The sequence below is a fragment of the Anser cygnoides genome, chromosome 6 (genome assembly GCF_040182565.1).
Source record: "Anser cygnoides isolate HZ-2024a breed goose chromosome 6, Taihu_goose_T2T_genome, whole genome shotgun sequence".
In the NCBI taxonomy this organism is placed as follows: Eukaryota; Metazoa; Chordata; class Aves; order Anseriformes; family Anatidae; genus Anser; species Anser cygnoides.
Genome location: NC_089878.1, coordinates 30786290 through 30803240, shown reverse-complemented (window position 1 = coordinate 30803240; position 16951 = coordinate 30786290). Strand labels below are relative to the sequence as shown.

Sequence of the window (16951 nt, the reverse complement as noted above, 5' to 3'; positions counted from 1 at the left end):
TTGGTTGTGGGGTTGCTGGTTTAGCTTGTCAGGGTGGTCTGGATTGTCTCAAGTCAACAGCTATGTAGCTTTTTTTTGGTCAGTCTTTTATCTGTTCATTTGCCTCCAGTATCTTTTAGTTTTAAAAGATCCCATAGTAGAATATTTGTTACTGTTATTTAGGCTTGTTTCTGATGTTCCAGATTTGATCTGTTGAGTCCAATACTTTTTTTGTTTGCCTTTGTAACCTTAATTTACTAATGTGTCATTGACTTTTGATTTGGATTTATCTCCCCTTTCTACTTTCCTGGTGGACACCTTTTCATATAGATTATCACAGTATGTTAAAGGACTGAATTTTTCTAAAGCTGAATTCACATATACTGACTTCCCTTGACTGCTTATGTACCACCTTTTCTGTTCTCACATGATTAGGTTATGGCTTTCATAGTAGCTATAGCAAATTTCCCTCTTCAAAAATCGTCCTTCTGCTATGAAGTTGGATGCTGCACAAACCATTTCATTTCTGCACGTTTTCTGTCTCCATATCCCCCAGAACTAAACCGCCCTTTCTAGCTCACTGAATAAATACTCATCTCTTACAGCATCTTCTATCTTCCACCACTGCGTGGGGTTAAACCTTTTTTTTTAAGACTACAGGTTTTTGAATGTGAACAATAAATAGCGAGAGATCCTTTAGTATATATGCCACCGTTTGTGTGCTTTTATCTCTTGGTACAGGAGAGGTCGCTTAACCTGGTTCAGTTATTGTAGGAAAAGTGGGTGCACATGGACAATTGGCACAGAGTATTTCAGCAGCTGGATTACATCGTCCGCAGGACGTACTTGCCCTCAGGCTTTGTGTCGTTTACCACGAGGAAGCTACAAACAATTTCTGAGAATCACCTGGCTGTATTCCTCCTTCAGCAGCTTTCCCAGAGCCTGGAAGACTTCCTGGCTCTGTGGACGGTGGCTCATGGGAAGTGAATCATGAATATGAATCCGCATCTCTCCACCCTTAGATCCAAAATGCTGTTGCTAGGATATTCTTCTTTGTTTGCCTCTCTTATCACATCATCACCTTTTTGAAATTCACTCTCTGCCATCCTTTCGTTAATTACATTCAAATTCAAGCTGCTGGTGTTTTTCTACAAGACCTTGACGAAATCTTATTCTGCCTTTGCATCTGCTCTCATGTTTTGCTGCTTTTGCTTCCCTGGGATCTTTCTCTGAGTTCCAGTTTTCCCTGTTCATGCTTCCTTTTTGTTCTGGCATGTCATCTGCTCCACGTGTGTTTTTCTCCGTCTGTCTAATGCTGCTCTGTACCCACGGATTAGGATTTGGTGTCTTTTTCATGCCTGAGATCTGGGCCACCTGTTTAATTCAGATTTCAATATTATTAGCTTATTTTTGAAGTGACAGTTGCTAACAAAAATGTTAATACGTTCAGCTGGTGATTAATTTATACGTTATGTTGGAATAGGATTTTGATTAAGAGCAATAAAGTGAGAATTTCATAAATTATTATAGAAATTGTGTTTTTCTAGTTGTGTGTTTTTTTTTTCTCCTACGGGAAAAGAAATGGATGCTCACTCACTGGCTTATGTGCATCTAAGGAGAGGCCCCAGAGTAATAGCAAAGAATGAGTTCTTATAGCTGGAGGAACTTGAAGATGTTTCATAAAATCTCTTCCATTTTCAGCTTGCTTGCTGTGTGTAAGCCCTATAACTCAAATACCTTGAGCCTCCAAGTTTGGTTATTTTAGCTAGATTGAGGAAGAACGTCTTAGGTATTTTTCCTTGGAGGTAGAACCAATTCTTTTTTTCTTAGTGTGGCAGAAGATTTAAAATGCTCGGAGAACTTCTGTATTTCTTTGAAATGCTTGCAAGGAAATATTACAAAAATACTTCAACCAAAGTCATGAACCACAGTTTTATGTGTAATATATTAGATGGGTAATAAAAATCAGGTGTTTATGAAAATGACACTAGTTCTTATTTTAAGATAGTTGGATCAAATACAGAATTGAAAACTGTTTTATGAACGCTCTCATAACTAGTGAATAAATATTTGGCAGATCCCCAAAGATGACTACTGGTACAAAAACCATAGTGAAGGAAATCGTAGAATATACATTCTCTTTTGCTGTTTTGACTCATAGGGATGTAAAAGACATGAAAATCAGACATGGGGGAAAAGTTAGTTGTATTGTTTCAGGCTGTAAATACAACCCATTCACTAAGCAAAGCAGATCTCCTGGTACCTTGTGAGAGCAAGGCCCAAAGATTCTGTCCTTATACTAAGTCATCATAGCTAATAAATGCAAATCCATCCCGTTTTCCTCTCTGAAGATTAGTACAAGTCCATTTCTTCTGCATCTTCACAGTTTTCCAGTTCTTTTATGGAGCAACGCAAGTTTTTTGTTTGCTTTTAAAACTCGTCTGTCTCCTGCTGGTGGTGGCATCAGGAGGCTGGAGTCGATGCTATCAGTAAAAGTTGGGCTTTCTGCCTTGAGACTGAGGGCAGGCCAGGCCAGATGGACTTCTCATCCTCTTTCAGGCTTTAATCCTTTCCAAGGCATCGGGGGGAGTTTCTTTCCCGTAGCAGTTGGAAGCTGTTTCAGGTACTGCTTTGAGGCTGTCTGTAGACCTGGGAGTACTTGAGAGCCTGGTCTCTTCTTGGTTATTACGGAGCTATTTCAACAGGCAGTAGTGCGTGAGTCATCCGTTATGTAGGTAAAAGGCAGTATGCAGGGGAAAACTTTACACGGCTCTCAAGTGCAAATTTCTTTCTGAAAAATATAACCTTTGCAGGTCCTGCCATAAGTATGTGAAGTTTTCTATTTTTCCTGGTGAAATGAATAATGCTTTAAAAGGCTGTTTTCGTGAGATGAGTGTGTAAGAGACATGATGCCAAAATCTCAAAATGAAAGACCTGTCTAGCTAACCGAAATTACTTTGAGATCCAGAAATACATTTTTTCTGTACTGAATATACACACATAGTTTACGTATCGTTTATATGCATATTTTATATGTAGAATATTATGAAAAAATATGAAAAGCGAAGATTTTACGGCTTTATATTGCCTTCACAACTTCAGTAATTTTGTATTTTGTGGTTTGCATTTTAGGAAAAAAAATAATGCTAACAAGACAGCCATTTCCCTGAAGTTCAGGTTTTCAGGCTCACTGCCATTATGGGTAAGTTTTGTGTGAAGCATATATAAAAATTGACTTATTTTCATTTCTTTTTAAGAGGAAATACATTCACATAATGCCTTTTTTTAATACATTCTTAGGAAATACGCACTTTAGCTGTGTAAACTAATGGAATGTCTGCATGAAAGGCAGTGCTCAGCTGCTTTGCTAGTGTTCAAAATACTTCTGTGGCTGTTTTTCTTTGTTTGTTTGTTTTTCCTCCCCATTGGAGTATAGCGCTTTTCTCTCACTATGTGCTAACTTAAACATCCAGCGATGGGTAATTGAGATTCATGGCATTAGGGTACTGAGCAATACCTACTGTGCTCTGAATGGTAATGGGGGGGGGGGGGGGGGGGGGCATCACTTACTGGTGCTCATTCTCAAAATAAAAGAAATAAAAATCAGGGTGAGAAGCTTTTGTCTATCTTTTATTCTAATACTGCTTGAGCTAACCTCATGCTTAGTAATAAAGTAGTATTTAGATTTGTGATATTCTTAGACATTTTTTGTGAGGTGACTATTGAATCACACTGCATATTCAGTAAGCTTTAGATGCATTGCCACAATACTTTAATTTCCCTTGTATGAAATGTGCTACCTTATGAACACTGGGAATTTTACCTCCTCCAACCCACAGCTAAAAACATTCTTCTTACTGAGGATTAGAATTGGCTATAACACAGCGAAATAGTAGAATTGTGGCAAGTTATGAAATGTGTGTTAGTTTAAGAAAGGAATAACTGTCAGCTGCAAGAATGTCATCAGTTCTGCCATGAAATATTTCTGGTAAAACCTGCTTTTTTATAGATTTGCATATCCTAGTAGAGTTAATGAATAATGGCAGCATGACTGGTGATCAAAGTTACTAATTTTCAGACCAGTTTTCTCATTTGTTAGGAATCTATTAAATTAGAACTCTAAAATCCCTCAGTTTCTTGATTTGACAAGTTTATTTACTGATTTGACAAGTAATTTGGTTATATTTGAATGGAGCGTGAATAAATTATCACTGCTGGATGCCTGGAATGCATGTTGGCTGGTTTTAGGTCCACGTTTGAGAAATTCCCTTCTTTAACAAATAGCAGCATCTAGCTAGTAATTCTTCAGCAAAGCTTTTTAATTGTGAAGTAGCGTGAGTGCATAAGGGTAGCACTTTTGTAGATAAATTCTGTTATCGAGTATTCTAGATATATGCTGAGTGTAGTAGTGTTGTTGTGGCAAGGAATTAATACAAAATAATAGCATCAAATAAATTTCCCATAGTGATGCATGGACAGGCTTTTAGTTCCTAAGTGCTTTCCTGTCTTAAGAAGTCCAGTGCAAACCTTCTCTAGAATAGATCCTACTCTGTGGCCTCAGGCCATCACGGTTCTGGCAGAAGATGCTCAGGATTTAGCAATCTAAACTGCGTAGCATTCTTGCCCCTAAATTGTCCCGTGGTTCAGTACTTCTGTTTCTCGTTGTGACTGTCTTGCTTTAGATTGGACCCACTCTACACGCAGCCAGGAGTACATGGGACTGGAGATTTGAAAATCAGTGTAAATTAGCAGTTTAAGAGTAAGTTTACAGTTGGTAAATTAAGATACAGACCTCTTTTATTCAATGTTTTTAGGTGGAATTTAAGTTTGTTCAGCCTCAATTAATTTGTCCTTAGACCAAAATAATAGTAAACCAGGCATTCCTTAAGTGTGAAATGAGGTGAAAGGTTGTGTTTTCCTGCTGAACGAGACCTCTTTCTCCTTTGTTTTAAGAGAACGTGTTCATACGCTTTTGGTTCTTTTTAACTGTGTAAATTAGGTAGGTATGCAAATAGCACTACTGTAAATAAAGAGTGGCATTCTCAAATTCTAGAACTGAATTACCATTTATTAGTCTTGAAATTTCTTCTACTTTGAAGTTCTAATAAATAGTCTTTCATAAGACATACTGTCAGGGGTAACATTGTCTTCCTTGAAGCTTTACATGCTTACACGGAACCACTGGAACCGTTTAAATATGAACCTTTTGATAATTTGTTGTGGGCCTAACATAGGACTGATAACTTTATCAATGCCATCCATTGCAGAGAGACTCTGATACTACTGTTATTAAGCAGTTGATGGGATCATTCGGACTGAACAGCCTAAAAAGAATCTTCCTCATGCCTTTGAAGTGTGAAATTCCAAGAGCAATGAAATTTTAACATTCAGAGGTCACGTGGATAAATTAATTTTGAAAGTGGTGGAAAAAAAATGCCCACAAACATGGGGGCATGTATGTATGTGGGGAAAAGGGGGAGAAAATGAGACAGAACAGTGGTAGTCCTCTGCTACCTATGAATTTAAGTTTCTTAAGAAGGAACTGAAAAAAAATTGAGAGAAGCTCTAGTATGTCACTGTTCAGTCAGAGGTGAAAAGTGGAAAAAGACTGGCTTGCAAAGGAATAACTGCTGGTATTAATTTTTTTTTGAAGATGTTTCTCACCTTTTGTTGTTTCTCATATGTGCCCTTCAAAATATCACTGCAAGACTAATGAAGTGTGACTTTTGTTCAATTTTTAAACTTTGTTACCATGTTGCTAGGCAGATTTCTTTATGCATAACTGTAGGTTCTTGTGATAAGATCTTGGTCTTCACTGTGCTTCTGTAAGCCCCCAAAAAACTACCCTTGCAGACCTGCAAAAAGTGGAAAAAAATTCCTCTGTGGGCCATCAGCAGGTGTTCAAACAATGGAGGTGTTGAGGCATTGGTGATATGATGCTTCCTGAGTGCATGACCCTACTTCTTAAACCTGCCACTTAAGTACAGCTAATGATTAAGCTGTTTATTTCCTTAAGCACTGCTAATAATAAGATAAAAATATATGATTGCAGCATGGCAGTAATGTTTTTAAATTTGGCTATTATGTGTTGCAGATGACTTTTAGGTTTTAGAATGATGCTTGCCTAACTGGGAAATAAGACAATAATGTACTTCAAGTTTAACCATTGTTTACACTTACCTTCTCTCTTTCCTCTGAGCAGATGAGCAGCAAGCTTTGAATTCAATCATGCAGGATTTGGCTGTGCTTCATAAGGCCAGTCGTCCTGTATTGCCGCAGCAAGAAACAGGAAAACCAAAGTCATCTTCACCTAAAAAACAGGTAATTTTTAATATCCTTACTAACGTAATGAAAACTGGAAGGCCTGCTGCGACTTCTGTAATTATTCTTCTTGCCAGGCCAATGAGCATACCAGAATGAGCTATTAGTCTCTCGCATGTGCTGCCATTTTCTTTGTTCGTGTTCTTAAATTAGCAGCAAAATGAAGCAGTAGGATTTCAGATCAGATCATAGCGTATGCTTACATGACTCTGATCCTGGTAAACTGAAGATCATAGAGATGTTTTGACACTGTATAGAGATTGGCATATCATTTATATAGAGTATTTTAAAATGTCAAGCTGTGCATCTTCTGTTTAAAATGCTTCTTCAGAATGAATTTTATACCTATATTTGATTGCACACGTGTCAACTACGCAGGTATCAGCACAGCAGCAGAAACCATACTTAAGCTCCTTTATTCTATCTTTGGCCTGATTTTTTTTTGTTAGTTTATTCATATGCTGGAGATGTGAGTTATTTTCAGCTTTTATTTTTTCTGCAGATGCCCAACGCAGCTGGAGTAGAGTTGATAGGCTTGAATCACTGTATGGAGAGATTAGGAAAAGAGGATACGGATATTTACCCAAATTGTTGTAATAGTCCTATTGGATTGCTGGTTAAGGGTCCAATCACGTACAGTTAATCCAATATCACAAGGACCATTAGCTTGTACAGTCTTGTTTAAACCTGTTAGAGATCAAAGTATTTGAGTATATTTGACTCGTAAACTATCCAAAAATTTGCTATGTTATATCCTTCTCATTCTATAAGTTTAGTATATAACACAGTTGTGTTTTGCTAGTATCGTGTAAGTCACTTCTGAACTGTGACTTTAGGCATTGAAGTAATATACAGATATGATCCTGAATGATTTGAATAAAATCTTTAGAAATAAAAGAATAGTTGAGCCATTTCTGAGTTTAGGCATGTTAGTGGTAAGGCAGAAATGTATCTTTGACGTTCTGTTTAAATCTGTGAATCTTCTGCACATATCAATCTTCTGGAAGATTGAACATTTTGTTTTTTGGACGTAATCTCTGGTTGAATGTCATCTTTTGCTGCAATAGTTGCTAATATAATTTGACTCTTAAATTTTTTAATTTTGCAAAAGAATTTTGTTTCTTTGACTGCAGGTATTTACAGGTATCTTTATTATTAGGAAACTACATGAATCCTAACTTAATGTGGTCTTAAATGGTAATGCTTATGAAACAAGGTATGTTTCTTAAACAGAGAGGAAAAAAGCTTCGTTGTATAGAATGAAAGCACCTATATTGATCAGCTTCAAACTGGATAGACAGCTAAGCAGTTAGTGTTCACCAATTTTACAATCAAAGTTTGAAAGAATAGTTGTATTCTGTCCCAGTGCAGCAAGATTTTTTTTATTATTCCCATGCATTGCAGGGCATAGAAGATTGGCAGTGACCAGATCATTTTAAAATATTAGATTTAATTATTTTTTGTTATTTCTCATAGCAATTGAGCAGGTCCTGTTCACAATAGAGAATTCTTTGGTAATCAGTTTCATGCTGAACTTCAAATTACAAAACTGTTACAATATTAAAATGTATTGATTTTAAATGATGTGTTTACTTACAGAATCATTCATTGGACTTCAGGATCTTTTTTGTATGTGTGTTTCTTACATATTTTAATCTTCTACTGATACCTCAGCAGAAGTAGCTTGTTAAAATGCTTGGTAAATTAGAAAGGGCAGAAAAATAACATGAACTTTCTAAAAAATTTACTTAAGGTCTAGGATTATTGAGTGGAATTTCATGGCCTTTGTTAGAGGCAGTAGCAACAAACTAACAGTGGTGTTTCTGTATCCCTTTTGTTACAGAATGATGTTAGAGTCAAATTTGAACATCGAGGTGAAAAAAGGTAAGCTGGGAACTCAGGAAACAGGCTTTTAATTATTCATAGATTTTGTTGCACTCCTGTCACAAAGTTTCAAATAACTGTTCAGAGTGTTTCAGATATCTGAGTATGTTTGGCTTGATCTTAACTTCAATTTGTATATAAGCACAATTTATGCAGAATTAATCTGTTTTAATATTAGGTTATACGTAAATGCAGAAATGTCTTACTGTAGCTATGTCCCATGTAATATCCTTTGTGATTTTACTCTTCAGGTAGATGTTTGTAGCCTAAAGCAATTTCTTAGCTTAGACCTTAAATATGAGTAGACCAGCAAATTTTTTTTTGTTTGCTGCTTAATAAATGCATGGTAATGTATTGTTACTCTGCAACCTGGAGTAAGAAGCCTAGATCTTTAATCTTAATAGTGGCTTGTGCTTTGGAGGAACCAGTCTGAGAACGGTAATAGGAAAATTTACTAGAATTTATAGTTAGACTGTCTTCACTGGTATTTTTTGAATAGTCAGTTAAAATCAGTTTCATCCTTGTATGAGAGGTAGGTGAATGATGTGCATGCTTAAAGCATAGAAGCATCTCTATATAACACTGCTCTACTGGCTGCTCAAAAGATTTCACAGAAGTCTACCTCCAATTCCGTGCAGAAGTGGTTTGCAGGCAACTGTATTTTGTCTTGCCTGTTTCTGAAAGGATTGTACCTACAGAGAAATAGTTAGAAAATAAGGTTTTTGAAAATACTTAATGAAAACGGAAATAAAATCCTCGTCATGCTATTTGTCAATAGAATTGGTAAAGTTCTTAAGCAAAGATTGCTTCAGAACAAAACCTCTGCTGCTACTTGGCAGTCCTTTGTGATGTGCAACAGATGAGTGTGTGTCCATGCTGATTACAACTTGTGATCTCCCTTTATACAAGTTAGGGGAAATAACAGTAAATTTGCTAGGTGTTAACATCCTTCAGTATCTTTTTCTGTTCGTTTTTCTGAACATCACAGATCACAGTGGCATGGTAATGGTTGAGTACTATAAGTACTTTGGAGGAAATAAGTTTTTAAAAGCCTTTTAAAACTGGGGACTTCTCTACCTTGGGATTTCTTGTGAAATAAACGGAAGTGTGTGTTTAAAACAAAGAACTGCTTACTCACTGCCAGCCTGCGTGGCCATGCATTTTTGTAGTTTATCTTAATTCATTTCGCTGTGGACCAAGTTAAACAGTTCACTGTGAAAACAAGAATGAGGTAAGTGCATGGACAGATACCTTCCCAAGCTTTTATGCTGATAAGCCTAGCTCTGTTTTGGATTGTCCAAAGCAACTTGAATTTGCTTGTCCAAGGGTATGGGGCAGGCCAGGCTCATTGCTCAGCAGGAGTTCTAATACTTTTGTTGCCTGAACATGAAGATCTAAAGGAAAAAATAATGAAATGATGCAAGAAAAATAAGTTGTGCAATGGCTTTCTCGCTAGTTTTTAAAAAGGGAAGTGGGAAAGAGAAGTGATTCCAGAGCCCTTTCAGCAGTGAATGTGGCGCTCTGTACCAAGGAGCATGCGCTGTGGTAGGCAGTTCCAGACCTCCTAAACAAATTGTGAACTACAGTGAGACTTGATATGTTTATTTGATTTTATTGTTGGTTGTTGTTTTTTTATAATAATTTTAAATTGGAAGTGACCTTGCTTGTAGACTCATTTCAGTATGAAATATTGTTCCCTAACCAATGTACTGCTTAAAACACTGATAAAAGAGACAGTTATCTGTTGCCAAGTTTTCTGCTAAACCAAATTTGTGTGGTTTCTTTTTAAAATATAAATGTACCTGACTAGCTTAGTCACTTCTAAAAGATTCCTTTTGTTTAATAGTGTTCTGTCCCAAATAATACAATACTTTTCTATAGCAAAGGGTCAGTAATAGCCATTTTGGTCTTTTTGGTTTGGAGAGGCATCCAATTAAATGAAAATTGGAACAGTTGGCCTACAGCTGCAGTGTTCTTATTGGGAGTACACTTGCACAGTTAACGATGGACTCATCAGTTTGAATGTGTAATTTGTTATTCTAAGGATGGTTACGTCTAGTAACCTTCCTCAGATGAGAAACTTCTGGTTTTCCAAAAAATGGGCACTGCAGGGCTAATTTCTTCCTGATGTTTACGCTCATCAGCCTGTGGTAGTCCGTTGTTTTACTCTACTTTTTCTAAAGAAGAAAATGAAATGGTAGATGTTTCTAAGAAATTCCCTTTGAATTGGAGGTAAAGGATTAAGTTAAGAAAGAAGCCATATATAAGCAAGTTAAACACTTATAATGGGGTCTGATTTTATGCTTGATTATCCCTTTTATTTTTTTCACCGCTTTTCTTTTTTTAATTATTCCTAAATATAGGGAACAGTGAATACAGCAGAGCCTCTTTTGGTCTTTTTAGTAATAAATTTGATTCTAAGAGTATTCTTAAGTAGTGAGGTAACAGATTTTCATAAGTAATTGATAAAAATTCTCTAACTTAAATTACGTTTCAGAATCCTCCAGTTACCAAGGCCTGTCAAACTTGAAGATCTTGCAGCTAAAGCTAAGGTTGCTTTTGGACAGACTATGGATTTACATTACAGCAATAATGAGGTAATATGCTGTGTTTTCTAAACTTTCAGTGATTTGTACGTAGATTATTTTAAGGCTGAAATTTGCTCTCGATAGCAATGAGAACCACTCCTGTGACAAAACCTCAGATTTCTAATGTTTGCATTCTCAGATATGTAAGGCTTGTGTAACTTAAGATATGCAGGAGATTCATGAGATGTTTAATGGGGAGAGCTGTATCTGACTTGATTGGGAATGAGCATCTTCTCTTCCTGCTCTGCCACAGACCAGTTGCATGAATTCAGGAAAATCTTTACTTCTTTGAGCTTCATTGTGTTTGTAAACTTCTATAGTAACAGCTATACTTCATTGTACAGCGTTGTATTTTGTTGTTGTTTTCTGTGGTGTTTTTTTTTTTCTTTGTTTTGAGAATCTCATTATGTAATTACACCAATGCTACATTTAATAATGTGTAGTTTGGAAGCCTAAGCTTAACTGTTGTTCCTCTTAAAGTGTCTGGTTCACGGAGATTTCCTGAATAGTAGCTGGATGCTAATGCTCTCAGGCCACAGGTGTAAGTGACACCTGATCGGGATTACTTCCAGGTTTCCTTTAGAAGTAGAGATGGGATTATTAATGGAAGATACGTTTTTGGGTACAGGATCTGTTCTTAGGACTCACTTCTGTTTTTGGCCTTGAGTCAGCAAATGCTTGGAGGATTATTTGTGTGCTTGGTTATGCACAGCATAATTGCTGCATCTTTGCAGAAGACAATACTCGTAGTTGCAGTTTGTTGGTTGCTAACCAGACACTTTTTTGAAAGTGATCCTCAAAATAAAGAATTTCTACAAAAGGAATTCCTTCTGGAGATTCAGAAGTTCAGAGAAAACAGGTGTTTGTAATGATTTAGCTCCCTTCTCTGATAGGTTTTTAGATATTTGAGCAGGTTTTCTGCCTGTCATCTTCTGTGTTAGTTGGCAAACCATCACGTCACCTTTCCAGAAGTGTGATGGTAATAACCTGCCATTAGCATTAAAACTGCGACTTAAAATGAAAAGTATGCTCGTTTGTTATCAAGACCTTCCTTTCTCATTCCCTTTTCTTTGGGTATAAAAAGACTTTATTTTATCTGTTGTATTGGAGCATCACTGACCGAAATTGTTGACAAGTAGAATAGCTTTTTTAAAAAAATCCATATTTTGCTGCTCCTTCGTTACAAACGGTCGTAACATATACTCCTGAAACATATGCCCTATTTTAGTCCTATGGAACTCTCATTTGAAGTGGGTTTTAATGGCATGTTTTCTGTTCTGAAGAAACGTGTGTGCCAGGTGGATTCTAGTGAAAACCACAGTTGTTCCATGTAGCCAGATATAATTCTGTCGTAAATTCTGTTGTTCATTGGAGGCATTACGTAAGTGAAACAACTTCAGACAAATACAGCTGTAATATTATGAGAAAGAAAAATCTGCCTTGTAGTCCAGAAAATAAGATGTCCTCATTCTTCTTACATACTTGCATTAGTTTAGGAAATGGAAAATATATTGACACTGCACATATGTCTCTGAAACTGTAGGAAATGAAGTTGTGCATATGTGAAATAGTTGTTTCCACATTGTGAAGACTTGTTTCAACATGCTGTAGCTACTGAAGGCCTCTAAAGGAAGAGTTAAAGTTTGGCCTTAAGACTTTTGCTGGTGCATTTTGGTGGTAACTTAAGATATTGTTAACGAATCTTATTTTCAAGTTGTTTGGAATGAAAGGAAAGAGAACATCAATTTATCTGTTCTACTGTATTCGACTTCCTAATTTCTTTCCCATGTCCTGTTTAAGACAGCTATTTATTATTTTTTCCTTTTTGTAGCTTGTGATACCATTAACCACACAAGATGACCTGGACAAAGCAGTCGAACTGCTTGACCGTAGTGTTCATATGAAGAGTCTCAAAATATTGCTTGTAATACATGGAAATACACAGGTATGAGTTAACATCCTAAATGTCTTTTTCCTCAGTTTTAAGATTGAAGTATAATTTGTTTTTTCTTAACGATGACATTTTCCCAGTTGAAAATACTAAGGACTACTTCTTCAGTTCAAGTAAGAAGCATGTATTAGCATTTTGTATTGAGTCAGTTTTAACTTTTTCCTAGATACTGTTCCTCTTTTCTTGTATGCCTTCCTTACAGTGGTTGAAAAGTGTTCCTTAGAAGGATGAGGATGTAATACAAATTTGAAAAGTGCATAGAATTTTAAGCTACTGTAGTTATTTGAAACTATTATTTAAGTGATGTGCTGGTGATGCGCTTTCGTGATACATTGAATGCTTGTTTTAGCTAACAGTAGCAGTGTTTTAGGAAACAGTGGCTGTAGGTTAAATATTTAAGTTATTTTTGCTATTATCTAACAGATCACAGCCATGGTACTGATAGGATCCTGTATACTAGTGCATATGGAAAATTATTTTAAATATTAAGAATGAGCTACTGAAATAGATTATTTTTGATATAAATTTGCAAATTTCATTTTGACTCCTTGAAAAAATGAATACTTTGGACAAAGCCTTTAAAAGATTGTGAAGTTTTTTGACTGTCAGGAGAATAAAGTAATAATTGTAGTCTGTAATATATAATCTTTTTCAGTCACCTAGTGTAAATAATGTGGAACCCTTACCCTCTCTGGAAGCTTTAGATAATACGGTGTTTGGTGTCACAGAGAGAAAAAGGCAGCTTCCTGTAGTAGGTAAGCTATGGATTTTAATAGCTTTAATTGTAAAAACTTTTGTAATATTCTCTTCATGAAAATCTTGATCTCAACACAGACTGTTTATGTTTCTCTTACTTATGGATGACTCTGTACTATAGAGTATGTCTTCTGATGAGTGAATTTTGAATTTTAAGTCAAAGGTAGCCACCTTTTAATGTACAGTATAGAAAATTGTCCCTCACAAGCTTCCCCCTGTGCCCCCCCCCCCCCCCCCCCCCCCCCCAAAGGAAAAAAAAAAATCATCCATGAGCATATACACCTATGTAGAATTATTTGTGCTAACTGGTAGGTATAAAGAAAAGATGTTAATATTTGCCTTAATTTTCAGATACAGGAACGAGTTAATGAACAAATCTTTGTTTATATGGGAACATGTTTTCTTGCTCAGTTTGACTCCTATATTTTTAATCTTAATGTGTGAACATTTGTTCAAGATACTTTTTTCTTTCTTTTTGGCGTCGATATAACCTTTTTGCCTATTCGTGTTTTTATGTTGGTGTGATGTTAGCTTCCAAATTTAATTATGAAACTAGAGTTAATGCTTTTTCAGATGAGTTAATTTGTTATGCATTTATTAAGACTATAGTTATTCATGTTCTTGCAGATATAATATTCTACAAAAAAAATGAAACTGTCAAGAGGTGGAAAGGATTAGTTGACATGGGAAAGTAGTGGTGAGAAGGGTTTGAATTTTTATTTTGTTTCAAAAGAAGATGGCTACATGGACGAATTATATTTCTGTTCCTGTAAAATAGAAAAAAAAATAATATAGGTGAAGCAATCCTGCTCCCACATTTTCATAATTCCTGGCCTACGGATTTTAAATGCTTGTATTGAATAGGCATTTAGAAAGTTTCTAAAACAGTAAGTGATCCAGGCAGGCTCAGTCTCTATGAAGCATGTGAATAAAGACCCTGGATTTGTGATTCATGAAGAGACTCTTACTAGCCCTGTTCTTTCAAAAGGTTCAAATACTCGCGATAGGAGTTCACCTCCCCCAGGATACATTCCAGATGAGCTGCACCAGGTGGCCCGAAATGGGTCATTCACCAGTATCAACAGTGAGGGTGAATTCATTCCAGAAAGCATGGATCAGGTACGTATGTGATTTATTGAAATTAAAGGTTTTGTGAGTGAGATTGATTTACAATACTGCTATTTCAAGAAGGATATGGAATTATTAGAACAGGGGGAAAAAAAAAGCCCTAGAAAACATGGTCTGTAAGTGAAGGTTAAAATATTTATGCTTATTTAGTCTTGTAGAACCTATTTTTTTCTCTGTAAGTCTCTTCAAGTATTTAAATCTGTTGCTACGAAGAGAGAGATGGTATTCTTCATTTTCATGATAGGTGAAGTAGTGAAAGATACAAATTACAGCAAGAGATGTCCATGTTGGAAAGCACAAGAACTTTGTTTTTTAGTAAGAAGGGTATGTAAGTAAGATTAGTTTTGCAACTTCCAGAGGTAATCAGAGGAGGTTTTAAAGATGAGTTTGGGTCTGTCTGAATTATTTGGACTCAGCTGATAGTGTTTTGGGGTAGAAGGAGGAGGACGATGATGGGCCTGGTATAAATAAGCTCTGAAATACTTTGTTGTTGTATTTTATTGTGTGGTGATCACAAATATGTGATATTTTGCTCTCCTTACTCACCTGTGTTATTTGCGTGGGCTTACCAGCACACTTAGTATTTATAAAAATCCTGCTCTCTGAATATCAAAATTCCTCTTAAAAACATCAGGGAAAGATGGAGGAATGTAATGGTTCACAGAACTGGCAGTGGAGAAGGTTATTTTAAGGAGAGAAAAAATAATACTTCATACCCAAATCATTTCAAGTTCCTGTTGACGTTGGCATGGCATTCACAAATGGCAAGAGGCAGTGGTTTATGAGCTGAGTAAATGAGAGACAGATGATGGAATAAAAATAGAGGCAAAGAGATTGTGCAATGAATTGCACAATTTTCATGGTTGAGTCGGGAGTAGAGACTGAATCTCCTAACTGGGGCACTATTCATTATCACAGCCACGTGGGCACATCCAGCCTGGGTTCATTCAGTGAAAAGATTGCTTTTGGCCTGGACAAAGTCAGTTTTGGCCACTGACCGGCCAGGTAGATGAGCTCAGAGGCCCAGGATGTCCTTTCACTCCAGAGTAGTTAAACATGTAACCTGCTATGTAAGAGCTGCGTGTGAGCTGTCAGCAGAATTTAAGTAAGAGTTTTACTTCCATGGGAAGCCAGGTTAGTTCATCCTGAGCAACCTCCAGGTCCGGATTTAGGTGCTGGGGCCTCACAACCTCTCTTTGTTCCCTTGCCCCTAAGTTGCCACATCACCTTTTCAAGTGCTGACCATGCTGCCTGTCTGTCGCAGCCTGCCTCACCGACAGGAGGGGAATTTGGGAGTGGAGGGCTCTACCCTGCTCTTCTGATGAGCTATTTCAGCACTGCTGTTCACGCTCAGACCCCACACTTCCCCTAGGGAAAAGATGGTGGGTTGGAGAGAAGTGGGCCATGGTCTGCCAGTTGGAATGCGCTGTGTTAAATTATAGGGGTAATAGATCTGGCAGCAGATAGGGTTTTAGTTCCCTTTCAGCACTCACTGCTCAGCATGATAGAAGAGGAATATAATCGTTGAACGTATGGTGAATTTAATCCTTCCCAATATAGAGTTCATTTTAAGTGTCTGAGTTTGTAGACTACAAACTCACTTCCTCGGCACTATTTCTTTACTAAGTCCTTGATGGGTGCTTACAAAGTTATGTACCCAGGACCTTTAAGACACAGCACAGACCATAAAAATCAGAGGGGCAACTGCTTAATCTACAGCAGTAGACTGTCATCCGAATCATAAAAAATTGCAGATGTTGTGTACCATACCAAAAAAGTTATATTTCAGGAAGGAGCTCGTTCTGAGACAACAGGTGAGCTTCTCATTGTTTTTGAGAGGCACGCTAGTAAAATGGACATTAGTATTATATTCAAGATTTAGATTCTGTTTCTACATCTTTTGAAAAATAGATGTGTAAAAATTTCAGATTGCTTTACTGCAAAAGAGAAGGAAGTAATATTTGCCAGTCCTTACACCGAAGACTTAAGGGAGGTCGTGAGAGAGAAACTAAAATGAACATCAGCTGGTAGAAATAGCTGACTGTCAAGAGCATCCTTTTTACTTCTCTCTAGATAAGAATTTGAGCAACAAGGAAGTGTTGATATCTATTTTCGTTATGTGTTGGATCTGGCCTAGATAGTTTTATGAGTTGTTCACACTGGTGCATGGAAGATTTCATGTAACTTGTGAGTACTGATTACTAGTATGTCAGAAGTGCTTTAGGAAGCAATCAGTTTCTGGTGTTCGGTGTTTCGTTGTTGTTTTTTTGTAAACTCCAGTTTCAGATGAAAGTGTATTTTAGTTTGGGTGAAAAGGAAGGAGGTTTATAATTTGTGTTCCTTC

General features: G+C 36.7%; 1 protein-coding gene across 5 annotated transcripts in view; it reads left to right on the top strand.

Moving 5' to 3' along the window:
- MAP3K2 (mitogen-activated protein kinase kinase kinase 2) overlaps window positions 1-16951 on the top strand; it is a 51705-nt gene that overhangs the window by 12861 nt on the left and 21893 nt on the right. For 4 of the 5 annotated variants that reach the window (XM_067000061.1, XM_067000060.1, XM_013196701.3 and 1 more), the window contains exons 2-8: window positions 3112-3181; window positions 6182-6300; window positions 8144-8184; window positions 10682-10781; window positions 12604-12717; window positions 13379-13478; window positions 14468-14598. In XM_067000061.1, coding sequence (XP_066856162.1) covers window positions 3178-3181; window positions 6182-6300; window positions 8144-8184; window positions 10682-10781; window positions 12604-12717; window positions 13379-13478; window positions 14468-14598 — 609 coding nt within the window. In that variant the 5' untranslated portion in view covers window positions 3112-3177. Of the gene's footprint in view, window positions 1-3111; window positions 3182-4661; window positions 4739-6181; window positions 6301-8143; window positions 8185-10681; window positions 10782-12603; window positions 12718-13378; window positions 13479-14467; window positions 14599-16951 lie in introns of all 5 variants that reach the window. The other variant, XM_067000063.1, reaches the window with a different exon arrangement.